Here is a 17,300-nt window from a genome sequence, read left to right on the forward strand (position 1 = left end):
TAAAAATTTCCCAAGAATTCAAGCATTATAATATAATACAAATTTTTATTTCTTTAGGGGCATATCATTATTCTTATATTTAGTGGTTTATCACTTACAATTTCAGAACTTGTACAAGTCTGACCTTCAGTGGCTCAAAGGCATTGGCTGGTTACCTAGTGGCTCTCTTGAGGATGAGAAAAACAAGAGAGCTACCCAGATTTTGAGTGACCATGTTTACCGTCAGCACCCAGATAAATTCAAGTTTTCCAGCCTCATGGACTCCATTCCAATGGTTTTGGCAAAGAACAATGCTATTACCATGAACCACGTAAGTCCTTTCTTTATTTGAGGGGGTATTAATGTTTGTATGTGTGCATATAAACACTGAAATCTGTTTCTATAGAAGAAAAACCACATTCCATTCTTTGGCTTGGTATTAAAGTGGTTTTTTTAGTAAGTATTGTTCTTCTTACTAATGTGAGACATTAGCAGAAGGTGTCATAAGTATTGATTCATGAAAGGGACTCTCTTTACTCTTAATAAGAACCAGAGTCCTAACTGGCCTGTTCCAGTCACATCTGTTTGTTTTTGTTTCAGCGCCTCTATACAGAAGCTTGGGATAAAGATAAAACCACTGTCCACATTATGCCAGATACCCCTGAAGTTTTACTAGCTAAGCAAAACAAAATAAATTACAGTGAGGTAAGCAATACATTCATGGTGCATGATCTGTTTTTCTTATCCTGTACTTTATAGATCAAATTTAGGAGTATTTGTGTCTATTTCAGAAACTCTATAAACTTGGCCTGGAAGAAGCCAAGAGAAAAGGCTATGACATGCGGCTGGATGCCATTCCCATCAGGGCGGCTAAGGCCTCCAGAGACATTGCAAGTGAAGTAAGTGCATCTGAAGAGTTTCTTGCCTCAGCTTTGGCTCAAAGGTTTTTTTCCTCCCTCAAGGATTTATAGTAGAGCAAGCAAGATAAGAGGCTCAGATTCTTTTTAACAGTCTTTTCTAAGTAAATAGGATAAAAATAGTAATGAATCTCTCGACTTAGGCTAACTTCCATCTATGGTTGAGTCCATAGCAACATGCATTTCAAAATATTATCCATTTCCTGATGGACAAAAGCATTGGATACTTGACTGTAACTCAGACAGCCCTTTGGCTTTTCCATATGATGTATACTTATATACAATTGAACTCATTATAGGATTCTCTCCAAATCCAGCCCATTCCCTGTGAACCAATGAACCTACAAGGGCTGAATAAATGGGACACATTATTTATTCTCTTTAAAGTCCAACGATCTATGTACACAATATGTTTTTATCTGCATCCTATGATTGGCTGTGATATTTACTTTTTTTTTTTTTGTCTTTTTTTTTTTTTTTTGCCTTTTCTTGAGGTGCTCCTATGGCATATGGAGGTTCCCAGGCTAGGGGTCTAATCAGAGCTGTAGCCGCTGGTCTATGCCAGAGCTGCAGCAACTCGGGATCTGAGCCATGTCTGCAACCTACACCACAGCTCACGGCAATGTCGGATCTTTAACCCACTGAGCAAGGCCAGGGATCGAACCCGAAACCTCATGGTTCCCAGTCGGATTCGTTAACCACTGAGCCATGATGGAAACTCCAGATATTTAATTTCTTTAAAAGATGCATTTGTTCACATTTCTAGAAGCTTTTATCCATTTATTTATTTTGTCCATGAAGTCAAAAGTATATTTTCTCTTCATTTCCAAAATATGGAAAGTAACCATATTTAAAAATAAATATGTTAAAAATAAATATTCAATAATCACAGAAGTGTTAAAAGTACTAATATATACCAATATAATGAGATACCTGCTGCCATTAAAATCTGTTTGTGGACTATATTTAATAACACAGAAAAATGTTTATATGATGACTGGAAAAAGCAAGCGCAAGCCCACATACAGTGTGACTTCTAATTTTATTCTCTTTCTCACACACAAAAATCCATTTTCATCAGCAATTATTGTTAAAGGAATAGTGTCTTAATTTTTACTTTATTTTTTGCATACATATACCAGCTTTATTTTGTAAATGGTTTACATGATCCAGGTGCACATGTTATTTGTATATTCAGGGGGAAAACCTTATGTTTTTAATGAGTAGGAAAAGCTGAGCCTGGTAATTACTTTAGACTACAAGTTAAAATTGGTGACAATCAGTATTTTTCTTCTTCTAGTTCAAGTACAAAGAAGGCTATCGTAAGCAGCTCGGCCATCACATAGGTGCCCGAGCAATACATGATGACCCCAAGATGATGTGGTCCATGCACGTGGCCAAGGTCCAGAGTGACCGGGAGTACAAGAAGGACTTTGAGAAGTGGAAGACCAAGTTCAGCAGCCCAGTGGACATGCTGGGGGTGGTGCTGGCCAAGAAGTGCCAGACTTTGGTCAGTGACATAGACTACAAGAACTACCTGCACCAGTGGACGTGCCTGCCCGACCAAAGCGATGTCATCCACGCTCGGCGGGCCTACGACCTCCAGAGCGACGTGAGTACTGAGGATCATAATGATGTGCAAAGGTGGGGAATCAGTGAATTAACACATCTTGGATAGGTGGCACCAAGCTCACCAGCCTCTGCAAACAAGGAATAATATTTCCTCTTTCCCTATGGGTGTTAAATGTCTAACCTTGCAGACCAAAAACAAATATTATCTGATACCCTGTCTCTCCACCAAGCTGTATTTCCAAGAGTGATCTCATTTTATTTCATATTCTTTAGATGAACATGTCTTTTCCAGGAGTCCCCTGGTGGCTTAGCGGTTCAGGATACAGTGTTGTCACTGCTGTGGCTTGAGTTCAATCCCTGGCCCAGGAATTTACACATGCTGTGGGTGCAGCCCCCCCACCCCTTAAGTTAATTAATAAAAAAAAAGGAAAATGTTTTTCCGAATCAGAGATACATATTGATTGACTATTTGTGTCAACAGAATATGTACAAGTCAGATCTGCAATGGTTGAGAGGCATCGGCTGGGTTCCCATTGGCTCGTTGGATGTGGAAAAATGCAAAAGGGCAACTGAAATTTTGAGTGATAAAATCTATCGCCAGCCTCCAGACACATTCAAATTTACCAGTGTGCCTGATTCTCTGGAACAAGTGTTGGCCAAGAACAACGCCATCAACATGAACAAGGTAAGGCTTCAGAATTCACAGAACCAAGGCAGGATTCCTAAAGCTGAACCAAAGAGGAAGAAGTGTGATCAGGAAAAGAAAGAAACAGAGCACTGAGCCACAAAAGATATCCATCTGTCTATCTACCTATATCTATCCACATCTGTCTACCTAATATCTATGTCATTTATATTTTAATATTTACTGTAGTAATTGTTCAATGGTTTTGATAAAAGGGCACATTTTTATGGGAAATCATGTCTGCATAAAAGATATTCTAAATTTTACTAATACACATTTCAGATTATCAAAGGCAGTCATATGATGTTTGTTCTATTATGAACTGATAACTTTACTTGAAGATATGTTTTTAAATACATAATGTGTATAATGTGCATAGCTTTTTGTTATCTTTCTTTACAAAGTTCTTGTGGCCCTGAAATTTCTATTAGTTATACACTGAATTTTTCCTGATGACTTTTGATATTTTCCTTGCTAGCGTTTATACACAGAAGCCTGGGACAAAGACAAGACCCAGATCCACATCATGCCTGATACACCAGAAATTATGTTGGCAAGAATGAACAAGATCAACTACAGTGAGGTAGGAGCAGACACTAATTCTATGACATCTATATGGTGCTTTGTATTTCAATTAATCTCTTCCGTGGTGATGTATTATTACATGACAACTTTCTGAAGAAGCTATTTTATTTGCTTCATGTGAATACCAGCTCTTGCATTTCTCAATCATCATCCTAAACATCCATTTTCAAGTAGCACAAATTGTCATTTAGGAAGTACAAATTTTAAGGATTAATGAGTTAAGCAGTAACCTGAAGATTAACTAGACTTTCCTCTTTCATTAATTTTTTAAGTTAGGAAATTAGCGGTAGACAAAAATGCATTGATCTCCTCCTTATGCTTCATAGCTGTGCTAAATACATTTTCCATGTATGATTTACTTTTCCTAAATTGTAGTTTAGGGTCAAAATTTAAGATTTGTAATGTATAAGTTTTAAGTCAAATGCTAAAATCACAGTACAATCAAATAACATTGAGAGACAGACAGAGACAGAGAGGTTCTGGCAGCATATATAATATAATAGTAAATAGCAAGTCCATATCCTATTCACTCTCTGTGAGCACAGGGCCATGTGCCCCTGTATCAGAATCACAGATGTTTAGGCTGAGAGGTTACCCTCTCCTCTAGTGCAAGAGTCTTAGTCTAGGCCGTTGTCATCCTGCCTTTGCTTGACTGTTCTCAGTACAAAGGAGCTTATCTCACCAATCAACCCACTTGTTTTGGAAAGTTCCATTAGAGAAGGTTCTTCTCATGTACTGGGTCAATGGTTTCTCTCTGCAGACCCACAGAGTCCTCTGAGAACGTACAGAAACGATCTGTGCCACCTCCACGGAGGTGGGGATAGCAGCTGTGGGGCCGCACCCCAGGTTCTCTTTCTAATCCAAACACCCCAAGTTCCCGGGCACTGCTCCCATGACATCCCTGCTAGAACATGGCCCTCAGAACCAAACCCCGTCCTACGACTGAGGACTGACTAGTGTAGGTTACACTTGACATTGCATTTCCTTGTCTGGATATTTGCCCTCTGTTGCTGGACCCTGTGCCTTAGGCTCTTGGGTGACTGTGTCACTGCTGGTGCACATGGGACTTGCAGTCAACCAAGACCCTAAGACAATTTACATTGACTTCCTTTATACTGTGTTTATACACTTGGCAATTTAAATCTCAGTGCAAAGACTGACATTTATTTCTTTGCAATTTCTTTTGTTTCTTGGGATAGAATTGATTTACAATATTGTATTAACTTTAGGTTTACGGCAAAGTGAGTGAGTTTTCTGTACATACGTATATCTGTTCCTTTTTCCCATACAGATTTTTACAGAATATTGACCTCCCTGTGCTATGCAGTAGGTCCCTGTTAGATATCTCCCATTTATATAGTAGTGTGCATGTGCCAATCCCATCCTTCCAGGTTATCCTTCCCGCCTCAGTTTCCCCCTTGGTAACCTTTTTTGATCTCAAAATCTTTGATCTTATTCCTGTCCTGCAAAAAGTTCTTTTGTATCATTTTGAAATTGGATTCCACATGTAAGTGATATCGTATAATAACTTATCTTTCTCTGACTTACTTCACTTAGTATAATAATTTCTAGGTCCATCCATGTTGCTGCAAATGACGTTATCTCATTCTTTTTTATGGCCAAGGAATAGTACATTAGGGGTGTGTGTGTGTGTGTGTGTGTGTGTGTGTGTGTGTGTGTGTGTGTGTTTGTGTGTGTGTGTACACACACCACATCTTCATTACCCAATCCTCTGTCAATAGGCATTTAAGTTGACTTATGCTTTTCTCTGGTTAGATGCCCAGGAGTGGGATTGCTGGGCTATATGGTAGTTCTATATTTGGTTTTTTGAAGGAACCTCTGTATTCTTCTCAATAGTGTCTCAATTTCTTCTTCTTAGCATGAGCCTATTGGTTTAAGCCTGTGGAGATTTTTGTGAATCTAAGAGTCTGTCAGCTGGTATACTAGTTATTTCTCACAGCTTAGTGCTATTAGAAAGGAAAATATTGTTTCTTTGACAGTATAAATGAGCAGTGTGAGAATTTAAATAGATCAGCCACCACCCTGTCATTTTATTTTTCCTTGGGAGGGGGGTGCAAACTGTAATTTTATTTTTTTTATTTTTTTTGAGAAGTAATACCTTTTATTTTTTCCCTACTATACAGCATTGTGACTCAGTTATACATACATGTATACATTCTTTTTTCTCACATTATCATGCTCCATCATAAGTGACTAGACATAGTTCCCAGTGCTACACAGCAGGATCTCATTGCTAATCCATTCCAAAGGCAATAGTCTGCATCTATTAACCCCAAGCTCCCCAATCTGTCCCACTCCCTCCCCCTCCCCTTTGGCAACCACAAGTCTATTCTCCAAATCCGTGATTTTCTTTCCTGTGGAAAGTTTCATTTTAATTCTTATATAACTAGTTCTTAATTGTTCACCCAAACTAAAAACATCATCCCACTATTAAATCAAAAAGAAGTGAATTTTTAGCTAAACCTTCAATATAGGTCCCATAGTGTTCCAAGAAACCATGTGCTGTTTGATCGGGAATTTTAGGAGACAAAGAGTCCCTGTAACTTGCCACTCAGCATTTCTGGAATTCTATACTCTCTGTCTTTGCTGCAAAAGCTCAGAGATGCTGTATGTTACCTTTGGTTCCAAGAGGCCCAGAAAGTGTGTCCTGAACTGAGTGCCTAACCTGCCTGGTCTGCTTTCTCTGTCTTTTCTCTATTGGGCTTAATTCAGTTCTATTGTTTCCTTCTCATGTAGGACAGGAATATAAAATTCAAATTTGATTATGTCATTCTTCCTCAAAGATTGTTGTTGGTTTCCCGCTTCCTACAGAATTAAGCACAAAACTTAGAGCCGAGTCCTCACAGCCCAACTCCAGTCTTCTTCTGCTGATACCCCTGCACTTTGACTCTCCTGCACTTTGATTCATGCAAGTCCCTATACCCTTGACTGCCATCTCAATCTATTGGCACCAGATTTATCACGGGGGGCCCAATGCAAAGCTCACTGCCTCTGCCGGAAACTTCCTGATTTTCAATTCAAAATGAATTGCTTCTCCCTGGAGTTCAATCTTAATAATGTGGTTGAAGCACCTTCATGGTTTGACTTTGGAGCAGGTTGTACCACAGGTTGTCTTTCCATCAGTTTTCCCAGAAACTTTGAGGATAGAAGTGGTCTCACATTCATCTTTGATTCCCAAGTACCAAGTACAGTCATGGCACAGGGTCAGTGCAGAGTCAATGTGGATTGAATGCATTTCCCTCCTACCCACATTTTGCCACTTTGAGCTCAGGAGTTGTAGCCTAATTTTTCCAGTTCTTTCCAGAACTGATTCATTATAACTAAAGGTTTTAAAGCAATGTATAGTATCTATATATAGAAAGTGTAACACGCCTTGTTAGGTGAAAGAAGCCAGTCCCAGAGGATCACATTGTATATGATTCCATTTATATGAAATGTCCAAAATGGGCAAATCTATAGGGACCAAAGCAGGTTGATTCCTGCCTGTTGTCAAGGGAGTCCGGGGGAAGTGAGGAGCCAAAGTTAATGGGCATTAGGTTTCAAAAATGTTCTAAAAGTGATTATTGTAATAATTGCACAACAAATTGTAATGTTCTAAAATTATTGTAATAACCATTGTAATAACTGAATATGCTAACAAATATCATATAGTATGTCTGTGAATTATATCTCAATAAAGTTGTATGTAGCAAGTACTACACAGTCTAAACAACAACGATAAATGCACCATGTTCCATATAGGTATGGTTTTTTAAGTCTCAACTTCAGCAAAAAATGCAAAAAGCTTGGAACTCCCAAAACTGAGATTATTTCAGGCACTTACTTGTGCAGAATTTAGTGAATTATTTTAGTCCTCTGTCACTTTTGGATATGAGTGTCAACAACTAACTGATTTTTTTTTTTTTGGCCCAAATTTAGACTCTGTATAAACTCGCCAATGAAGAAGCAAAGAAGAAAGGCTACGACCTGCGAAGTGATGCCATCCCCATCGTGGCCGCCAAGGCCTCCCGGGACATCGTCAGTGACGTGAGTTGTCAGTTTTACTCTGAGGATGTGATCAGTATGGAATGACATTTTTGCTGTATTAAATATTTTATTTATTTTTTCAATTTTTTGTTTTTTAGGGTCAGACCTGCGGCATATGGAAGTTCCCAAGCTAGGGGTCAAAACAGAGCTGCATCTGCCAGCCTACAGCATAGCCACAGCAATGCCAGATCCAAGCCACATTACTACTCTAGCTTGTAGCAATGCCGGATTTCACGGGATTCTTAAGGAACAGATCCCTGTTCTAAAAAATAAGGCCCACTATTTGGGAATATGGTAATATGCTGCCCTGTATATTGGAAGATCGGGTTAGTGACTCACTTTGGCTTATGTATGTTGGACCTTTCCTATAAATGGATTTATGCCAATAATAATAGATAACAAAGGAGTTCTTGCTGTGATGCAATGGGTTAAGGATCTGGTGTTGCCACAGCTGTGGCATAGGTTGCAGCTGAGGCTTAGATTTAATCCCTGGCCTGAGAACTTCCATGTGCCATGGGTGCAGCAAAAAGAGAAAAGTAATAATAATAACTAACAAGTATTGAGAACTCTGTACTAAGAGCATAACAGGCATTATGTCACTTACGCTTTTTTAAAAAATTTTATTGAAGTATAGTTGATTTACAATGTTGTGTTCATTTCTACAGCACAGCAAATTTATTCAATTATACATATGTATATTATTTTTCATATTCTTTTCCATTATGGTTTTATCACAGGATACTGACTATGGTCCCCTGTGCTATATTGTAGGACCTAGTTGTTTATTCATCCTATAGATGATAGTCAGTCTTCTAATCTCAAACTCTCAATCTCACTCTCTGCAATCACTTATTCTTCACTTAATTGTCCTAGGATGTAAGCATCACGGTTGTCCCTGTTTTGTGGATTGTTTACTTGTCTAAAATCAAATTCTTGGTAGGTAATGGATTTGAAACCCCAGACAACCTCATTCCTTTCCACTGTCCTGTGTTGCCTCTGCTGACTAACTTATACTTTCTCACTCAGTTAATTTGAGACTAGAAGCATATGTTTTGGATAATGGGCTTAGATTCCAGGACAATATCTTTGGACCTGGAATAATATAAACAGTGTTGGTCCATGAGAGACTAGAACCCATAACTTTATTAGGAACATGCTCTAGCCATTGGGCTGCTATATCAGCTTCTCTAGTACAACAAATTTTCAAGATGTGGCCAAAAATTTGCCACCCCCACTGAACACCTGAATCCATTATGAAATAATAAATTCTCTTCTGTTGCTACTACAGGTAGTCCTTGACCTAGAACACTTCATCCTTGCAGGAACCAGGCACTCATTTCACTACCATACGTCATGTCACCAAGTGCATCTCTTTCTTGATGTGCTTTTAGTGCCCAGTATCCATTTCCCCAAGTTCCTTGCCCAAGTGTCTTCTCTCCACTGTGCACTTCCTACCTCTGGAATTATTCCTTATTAATAGGCCATAGTGATTTGAGATGTACACTACAGTTATATGAATTCCATCAATTTTATTACCTCTGTAAGCTTTCAGGGGAAAGGTAGGATACAGCCTTGGTTAGTGCTTATTAGCAAAAGTCAACTTTTATAACCAGGCTTTTAAGAAAGATGATTTCGTATAGACTTGTGACCTCTAAGGACTTATAATAAAAATCTGATTTTGTGCATTTTCATCTCAGTACAAATACAAAGATGGTTACCGCAAGCAGCTCGGCCACCACATTGGAGCCCGGAACATCGAAGATGACCCCAAGATGATGTGGTCCATGCACGTGGCCAAGATCCAGAGTGACCGGGAGTACAAGAAGGACTTTGAGAAGTGGAAGACCAAGTTCAGCAGCCCAGTGGACATGCTGGGGGTGGTGCTGGCCAAGAAGTGCCAGACTTTGGTCAGTGACATAGACTACAAGAACTACCTGCACCAGTGGACGTGCCTGCCCGACCAGAGGATGTCATCCATGCTCGGCAGGCCTACGACCTCCAGAGCGATGTGAGTATGGCAACTGTAACAGAGCTGTGTGCAGAAATAACTTAAACCATATGACAGTTATCCTTCTAAACGATCCACTAACTTACGCAAGCTAGGATTTCTTTTTCAATGAATGAGATTTGAATCAGAGTGTTTACTGTGAATATATTACTAGGCTTTATAAGGAAGTAAAGTTTACCAAATGGAACTTGGCCTTACAAAAATAAAACAGAAATTAAGCCATGTTAGAATTCAGGGCCCACCACAAGGAAACATTTTATTTTATTCTTTTAAGGGAGAAAGAAACAACACATTTTACTTTAAAAATTACTCAGAAATGTGTTTTTAGCTTTCTTGCAAAACAAATGAGATTATCATTAGCAGAATACTAATGCCTGCTGCACATTATGAAACAAAAGAAGGCATTGTGTCTGGAAGCTATTGCGTCCTTTCACTTACACTTTCTCTTCTCAGCACGACTCTCTTTGTGGAGATGTCATGTGATAATGACAGACCCTGGTACCTATTAAAAGCAGAAGGACCATCTCAAATCTGGATGTGAGAAGCACATTTCCCACAGCACATATTTTATAGATGTTTGAAGAAATTAGTAAGCATTAGAGGACTTTGGAGACTAATGCCAATTAATAATAATTATACATTGAGTGGCTGTTCCTAGAAATTATACAGCCTACCTGTGGAAACTCCTGCTCTGTTCTATACCTTTCAACAGCATGCAGAACCCTGTGTTTTGCAAGGGAAAGCTTTGCCTGCACGTGAAAAGTAGTTAAAAACTGTTTGTGTCACCGAGAGAGTGACAGCATTGACAGACGGATTGCCTCCATCGATTTGTCGAAGCTCTTCAAGATTGCCTCCTTCGCACTGTGTAACCTAGTCGTAACGATGTGGGAAGCATTCACAAGTTGAGAAGCACTGCAGAGGTGTAAAATGTTATTGTCTCCGTACTTGCTGTTGTTATTTAGAGGGCAACAACTAGCCAGGGCAAGGCAATTCTAACAGGCCTTTAGTCTAGACAATGAAATAGAGGTCAGTATACCCTACTTGGTTGCCATTACCGGTAAAAGCCTTCACATGAGCCGGGCAAAGGTCCAATTCCACCATTGCGAAGTGGTTATGAAAACCCAATGAGTGCACAAAAATCTTTAGCAGGAAAAATGACTGCAGATGAACTGTTAAAGATATGGAAAGATGATTCTGGAAAGGATCCCATGTGTCCCATCGTAAGAACTTAGTTGGAAATAAACCTGGGGTTCTGACCCAATAAGAGGGTCGTTTATTCACCCGAATCTTTGACAGTGTTAAAGTAGCCGAAGTTCTGCCTCAGGGTTTCAGGGGTTCTATGTCAGTATATTTTAACTTCTTTTTTGTTGTTGTTGTTGAAAAATTTTGACATACAGGAAAAAATACACAGAAGGCAATAATAATCCAACACAATCCCACCAGTGAAAAAGCCCACACCTGCTCATGTAATTTATACATGTTGTCTCATGTGCTATTTTTTCATTAGTATTATATTAATGACATTTATGTAAGCCATCAATATTCTTTAAAATATGGCTTTTGATAGCTGCAGAGTAACTCGTTTGACTAGACCTAACATTTATTTATCGACTTAATGACTGTTGTTGGACGTAGATGTGGGTTCTGTCCCCCTGGGCTGGCGTTCTTTTCCTGTGCACACAAACAGTGAACATCCACTGAACTGCCTGACAAGATATTCATGTGGGTCACTCCTGTCCCCAAAACCCGAAGTAACTGATGACATTTTGTTATAGCGGGGAGCCCTTTCTGGGTCATGTCTGAACATACTTCCTCTTCTAGTCTGCCTAATACAGTGAGCCGGTTTTCTTGAAAACAATCGGAATTGTACTTCGTTATTGATTTCATTTGCACCTTTACCTAAACCTTTTAGTCTTGCTGAAGGGTTCCTGCCTTTTTCCTTCTCACAGAATGTTTACAAGTCTGACCTCCAGTGGCTGAAGGGCATTGGCTGGGTCCCCATTGGGTCTGTGGATGTGGTCAAGTGCAAGAGGGCGGCAGAGATCCTAAGTGACCACATCTACCGCCAGCCTCCAGACAAGCTGAAGTTTACCAGTGTGCCTGATTCCCTGGAGCAGGTGCTGGCCAAGAACAATGCCGTCAACATGAACAAGGTGAGCTCCAGAGGCCTCAGGCTTCTCCAAGATGCCGAAAGAGGTTTTTACACTTCAGTGACAAGTGGGGTTAACGTGGTCCATGGGAGTGTGGGGTCACATTTATCTTCCAAATGATGTACTTGAAATCCTCTAAGTAATTTCTATGATTTCCAGTGTTAACCCTGATAACTATCTTGAAGATTCAAACCTCTGATTGAATACCTTTTATCCTAGTCTGCTTTATTTTTCCTAATGAGATCAATAGCATTCCTGCTTTAATTGACATTTTGTAATTTGTATTTCAAACGATTTTCTATCAACCTATTCTTTGATAGCGCTTATACACAGAGGCCTGGGACAAAGACAAGACTCAGGTTCATATAATGCCTGATACCCCAGAGATCATGTTGGCAAGGCAGAACAGACTCAACTACAGTGAGGTAAGTGCAGAATTCTGTGGGGCCGTACTTGTTTTGTGGTTGTCATTATTGTTTATCTTCTATACTTCCTTTCGTGGAGATTCTTGGACCTTCCCTAGGATGGTGCATGCAGCTCTGTGATGTGAACACTCAGCCCTCCATCCTTTTGTCTCTGGATTGAGTATCATTTGCCATAGGATTCCAGGGGCAAACTGAAGTCACATTGTCTTTTCCACTTATCGTCTTTACCAGTGAGGCAGTCAGTGGAAGTGAGTTGCATTTTTGGCATTTCCAAGGGGTAGGATAACCAGTTATAATATTGACTCATGATTTATACAAAAATATTATTTTTAGTTTATCTGAAATTCAAGATAAACTGATTATACTCTCTTTTAATTTGCTAAATCTGGCAACCATACCAAGAGAGCCTCTAATAATATGCACCTCTCCCCCATCTAGTTTCTAAATAAAATTGAGAGGTAAAACAAAGGTACAGAAGCAGAGGTCAAAATCTCACATTTTTTACTACTAAAGTTAGGGTCTAGGACATGTTTGTTTGAGAGCCAGAGGAACCTGCTGATCGCACCCCAGAATTAGATTCCCCATCCAGGCATAGACCCCACTGGAACGGGACAGCTAGCTCTACCTTCCTCAGGGGTGCGTGAAGTACAGCTTAGAGCACAGAGAAGCAGAGGAGGGCACAGGGCTTTTTCCTAAGGAAGCAGATCAGAGCTGAGCTGGGCATGCCAATGAGTCAGATAAATCAGGAAATCACTACACCTCTCCAGGAGCAGAGATGAAATAATTGAGCCCCTTTTATAGAAAGAGAGCCTCAGACATGGGGAAGAAGTGCTCTCTGTTAACAATACTGACTACTACTTTTTAAAGTAAGGTGCAATTTTATAGGTGCATGTTTTACTAATATAATGCAGCCAAAAATTAAAATCTTAAAAGTTCTGATCATAGTCAAGTTAACTATGTTTTAAACTGTCCTTTAAGCTTTTTCTCATTTTTTAAACACTATAACATATCACATGATTGTCAAAAGATTTTAAGTAATAAAGAATAAAAGTATAAATATAAATCTTATAAACAAATAATATTAAATATATTGTGCTGCAGTTCTTTTCCACCTAGAAGTACATGTAGATTGATGCTTTGTCCATCAATTTTTAGTTCTATTCATCTATGTTGATATGCATAATGTATCATATTAACCTACACATGATATGTATTAATCGATAATATAAATAATAAATGAATCTATCAATCTGTGTTAATGCTCATTGATATATTTCATTTGTTTCTAATGCTACATAGTGTTTTTGGTAAAATATGATTTATTTCCTTTCCAATATTGCTGGAAATTTAGATTATTTACAGAGACTATCCTTTTTTAAATTTTGTGATGGGTCACTCAATAATGTCCAAATGTTGCTATCAAAACTTTTGCTTTAACTCTGACTTTCCATCTGTAGACTCTGTATAAACTCGCCAATGAAGAAGCAAAGAAGAAAGGCTACGACCTGCGAAGTGATGCCATCCCCATCGTGGCCGCCAAGGCCTCCCGGGACATCGTCAGTGACGTGAGTAGCAGTTCTCCTCATGTGGACATGGCTGGACGGGGGCGAGGGTGGGATCAGCATTACGACAGCAAGATGCATCTGGGTGCTAGTTACAGCATGCTTATGTTTCAAATGAAATGTTTTTCATTCGAAAAAGCCCTTTCACTCTTTTAACTCCAAAAGATTTTACTATCCAGATCCCATAGGCAGACAGGGTTGTCCTAAACTTCAGTAAAATATTGAATTTGAGGAGTTCCTTTGTGGCACAATGGGTTAAGGATCCAGCGTTGTCACTACAGCAGCTCAGGTCACTGCTTGGCTTGGGTTTGATCCTTGGCCTAAGAATTTTTACATGTTGCAGGCACAGCCAAAAAAAAAAAAAATGAATTTGAAGCTACAGTCATTCATATCTATAATTATGAGACATTCATATGTATATTTTGAGCATATAGCCCACATAGAAATAAGAAAATTTCAGAAGAGTTGGGAAAAGAAAAAAAAAAAAAAAACCTTGGTTACATTATTGGTTCACCATCAGAGAAAGTTCTGGTGTAGCCAGGCCTAGGAAAATGCACCTCACCCCAAACCTGCTCTGGATTTTTGCCAGCGCTTTGAGGAATTACCTTATGTGCTTCCTTTTGAGTTCTTTTTAAATGAAAAAACAAAATCAAAGTCTTATAACAACCAGAAACAGCAAAACAGTGAGCCTGATTTCTCTTTCTGCTATTATCTCTGAAAGAAGTTCCCTTGATGGAGAATTGAGACTTTGGTCAGTATACGCTATAGGATTTGTGTAATATTGTTGCCTAGAGAGGAGAGAAGATGTCCACAGTCGGCACTTACCATCAATAAAACATTTTCCCGCGGTTATATAATCTGTTTTTTCACTCAAAGAATCAACAAACCTCACTCAGATTTGATCTCTAACAGAGCAGGCCTGCAGGATGGAAAACATGAGCTAATCTGTTTCAGGAATCCAGTGACCCAGTGAAAGTCAGCAGAGCCAGATTTGGTGGGCTGGGGTGAAAGTGTTCCTGTGTACTAAGGAATAGCATTTCTCAAAATTATATGTAAAATTTTTGGGTTAATGATTTCACTGGCCCACCATGGAAAAAAAAAAAGATAATATTCAATTCCAATTTTCTGAAAAATGTTGCTGCCTTTATTCTCATTTTATTTATTTATTCTTTTGTCCCCGGCATACAGCGGGACACAGAGGTGAGAGCATTGAGTCCTAACCACTAGACCACCAGGGAACTTTCTATTTCCAGAAACTTAATGTCTGCAACCATGGAACTAATTTGGTCTGCCTCCCATTAGTGTACTGCTGTGAAGTCTAATCAGAGTTTAGGAGGAGAGGATAAGTTTATTCAGACGATTCATTTCTCTGCAAAAATTACCAGTTTTAAGATAATGACATTTTATATTGGTAAGACTTTTAGTCTTTTCCATTTATTATTTATTTTTAAAATGACTTTTATTTCAGTACAAATACAAAGATGGTTACCGCAAGCAGCTCGGCCACCACATTGGAGCCCGGAACATCGAAGATGACCCCAAGATGATGTGGTCCATGCACGTGGCCAAGATCCAGAGTGACCGGGAGTACAAGAAGGACTTTGAGAAGTGGAAGACCAAGTTCAGCAGCCCAGTGGACATGCTGGGTTTGGTGCAGGCCAAGAAGTGCCAGATCCTTGTAAGCGACGTAGACTACAAGAACTACCTGCACCAGTGGACGTGCCTGCCCGACCAGAATGATGTCATCCACGCTCGGCAGGCCTACGACCTCCAGAGCGACGTGAGTCTAAGACCCATTAAATGCCACCATTGACCATGCTCCTGATGGCAATACGCAGTAATACTCAGATAATGGTTCAGGATTAGGTAAAGCCCGCTGGAGCGGGGAGTTGAGACATGTTATTTTCTCTCTACCTTTCATTTACTGTGCCTTACCTTTCTTTTAGAGAGACGTTAGAGCATTTGGACTTCATATTTTAAAAGACAAAGACCTGAAATTTGACTCTTCAAATTTTCCAGTCCTCTTCTTTCTTTTTTTGAAATCAAGTGTCATAACAGCTTCAGTAATCCTTGCTTTTGTGTGTGATCTCCCCAGAACATTTACAAATCAGATCTCCAGTGGCTGAAGGGCATTGGCTGGGTCCCCATTGGGTCTGTGGATGTGGTCAAGTGCAAGAGGGCGGCAGAGATCCTAAGTGACCACATCTACCGCCAGCCTCCAGACAAGCTGAAGTTTACCAGTGTGCCTGATTCCCTGGAGCAGGTGCTGGCCAAGAACAATGCCATCAACATGAACAAGGTGAGCCCGCAATTTGGGGAGAAATAAAACAGGGCTGTATGTCCTTGAGACTATCTATGGCTAATTAAGTTGGTCTTTCTTTGTCTTATCTAATTGTCTTGGGTATGTGATGATTTGGTTGAGGTCTCTATTCTGTTATATTAGGATTCCCAAATATATGTAGGAATTTCTGCTTTGACATCTTTGCGAAATAGAGTTAGGAATGGGACAGCTGCTTAGTGTTCAAATTGATGTCTATAACAGTTAAACATGTTTGGTATTAAGGTTTCTTTCTCATTAGCTACTTATCTAAGTAAGTATAGAACAAATGAATCAGATGCAAATCTCTATAACATTTATCAAAAAGAAATCTAGAGATAGCATATCCGGATACATTGGTAGTTAATAAACACACAAACAACAGACAAACAAAATCATGGGAAGGATGTGTTAATACAGCCACAGTACACATAGATGAGTATACATGCTTGGAAAACACTTGGAGTGGAGGTAATTTTGTAACAACACACACACGTGTTTTCATATCTTAGTCTCCACTTACATTTAGTGACAATAAAGATCTTACAACATCAAAGAAGATGAAAAATATTAGTATGTCGCTCTCAGCACAGACGGTGAGGAGGCTGGCTTTCAACGTTGTCGTGATCTCTAAATGGGAAACCTCTGTTGACAACAGACACTGTTTTTCTAATTCGTTAACCTTTTTATCCTTCACAGCGCTTATACACAGAAGCCTGGGACAAAGACAAGACCCAAATCCACATCATGCCTGATACACCTGAAATTATGTTGGCAAGACAAAATAAAATAAATTACAGTGAGGTAAGACCGTTTGTTTTGACCTGACCGCATTGATTTTGCTGATGTAGTAGAAAGGAATTATGGATTTAATTATGGATAGAAGTCTCCTGTTGACCAATTAACTTAGTTTTATTTATTTAATTTTTGCCCATAACCTAACCTAAATATATGTATAGATATATATTGTTATATATATATAGATATCATTGCATTCAAAAAGTAGATAGAAAAGGAAATAAATGCAAAAATATCTCCCATGACAGGAGGAGA

The 17,300-nt window shown here is 39.2% G+C and overlaps 1 protein-coding gene across 1 annotated transcript in view; it reads left to right on the forward strand.

The window, feature by feature from the left end:
- NEB (nebulin) overlaps positions 1–17,300 on the forward strand; it is a 219,945-nt gene that overhangs the window by 87,233 nt on the left and 115,412 nt on the right. Inside the window, 15 exon segments of the mRNA XM_021075466.1 lie at positions 107–310; positions 580–684; positions 771–878; positions 2,197–2,508; positions 2,950–3,153; positions 3,632–3,736; positions 7,678–7,785; positions 9,483–9,747; positions 9,750–9,793; positions 11,743–11,946; positions 12,264–12,368; positions 13,826–13,933; positions 15,399–15,710; positions 16,026–16,229; positions 16,947–17,051. Coding sequence (XP_020931125.1) covers positions 107–310; positions 580–684; positions 771–878; positions 2,197–2,508; positions 2,950–3,153; positions 3,632–3,736; positions 7,678–7,785; positions 9,483–9,747; positions 9,750–9,793; positions 11,743–11,946; positions 12,264–12,368; positions 13,826–13,933; positions 15,399–15,710; positions 16,026–16,229; positions 16,947–17,051 — 2,493 coding nt within the window.

Source organism: Sus scrofa, chromosome 15 (genome assembly GCF_000003025.6).
Source record: "Sus scrofa isolate TJ Tabasco breed Duroc chromosome 15, Sscrofa11.1, whole genome shotgun sequence".
In the NCBI taxonomy this organism is placed as follows: Eukaryota; Metazoa; Chordata; class Mammalia; order Artiodactyla; family Suidae; genus Sus; species Sus scrofa.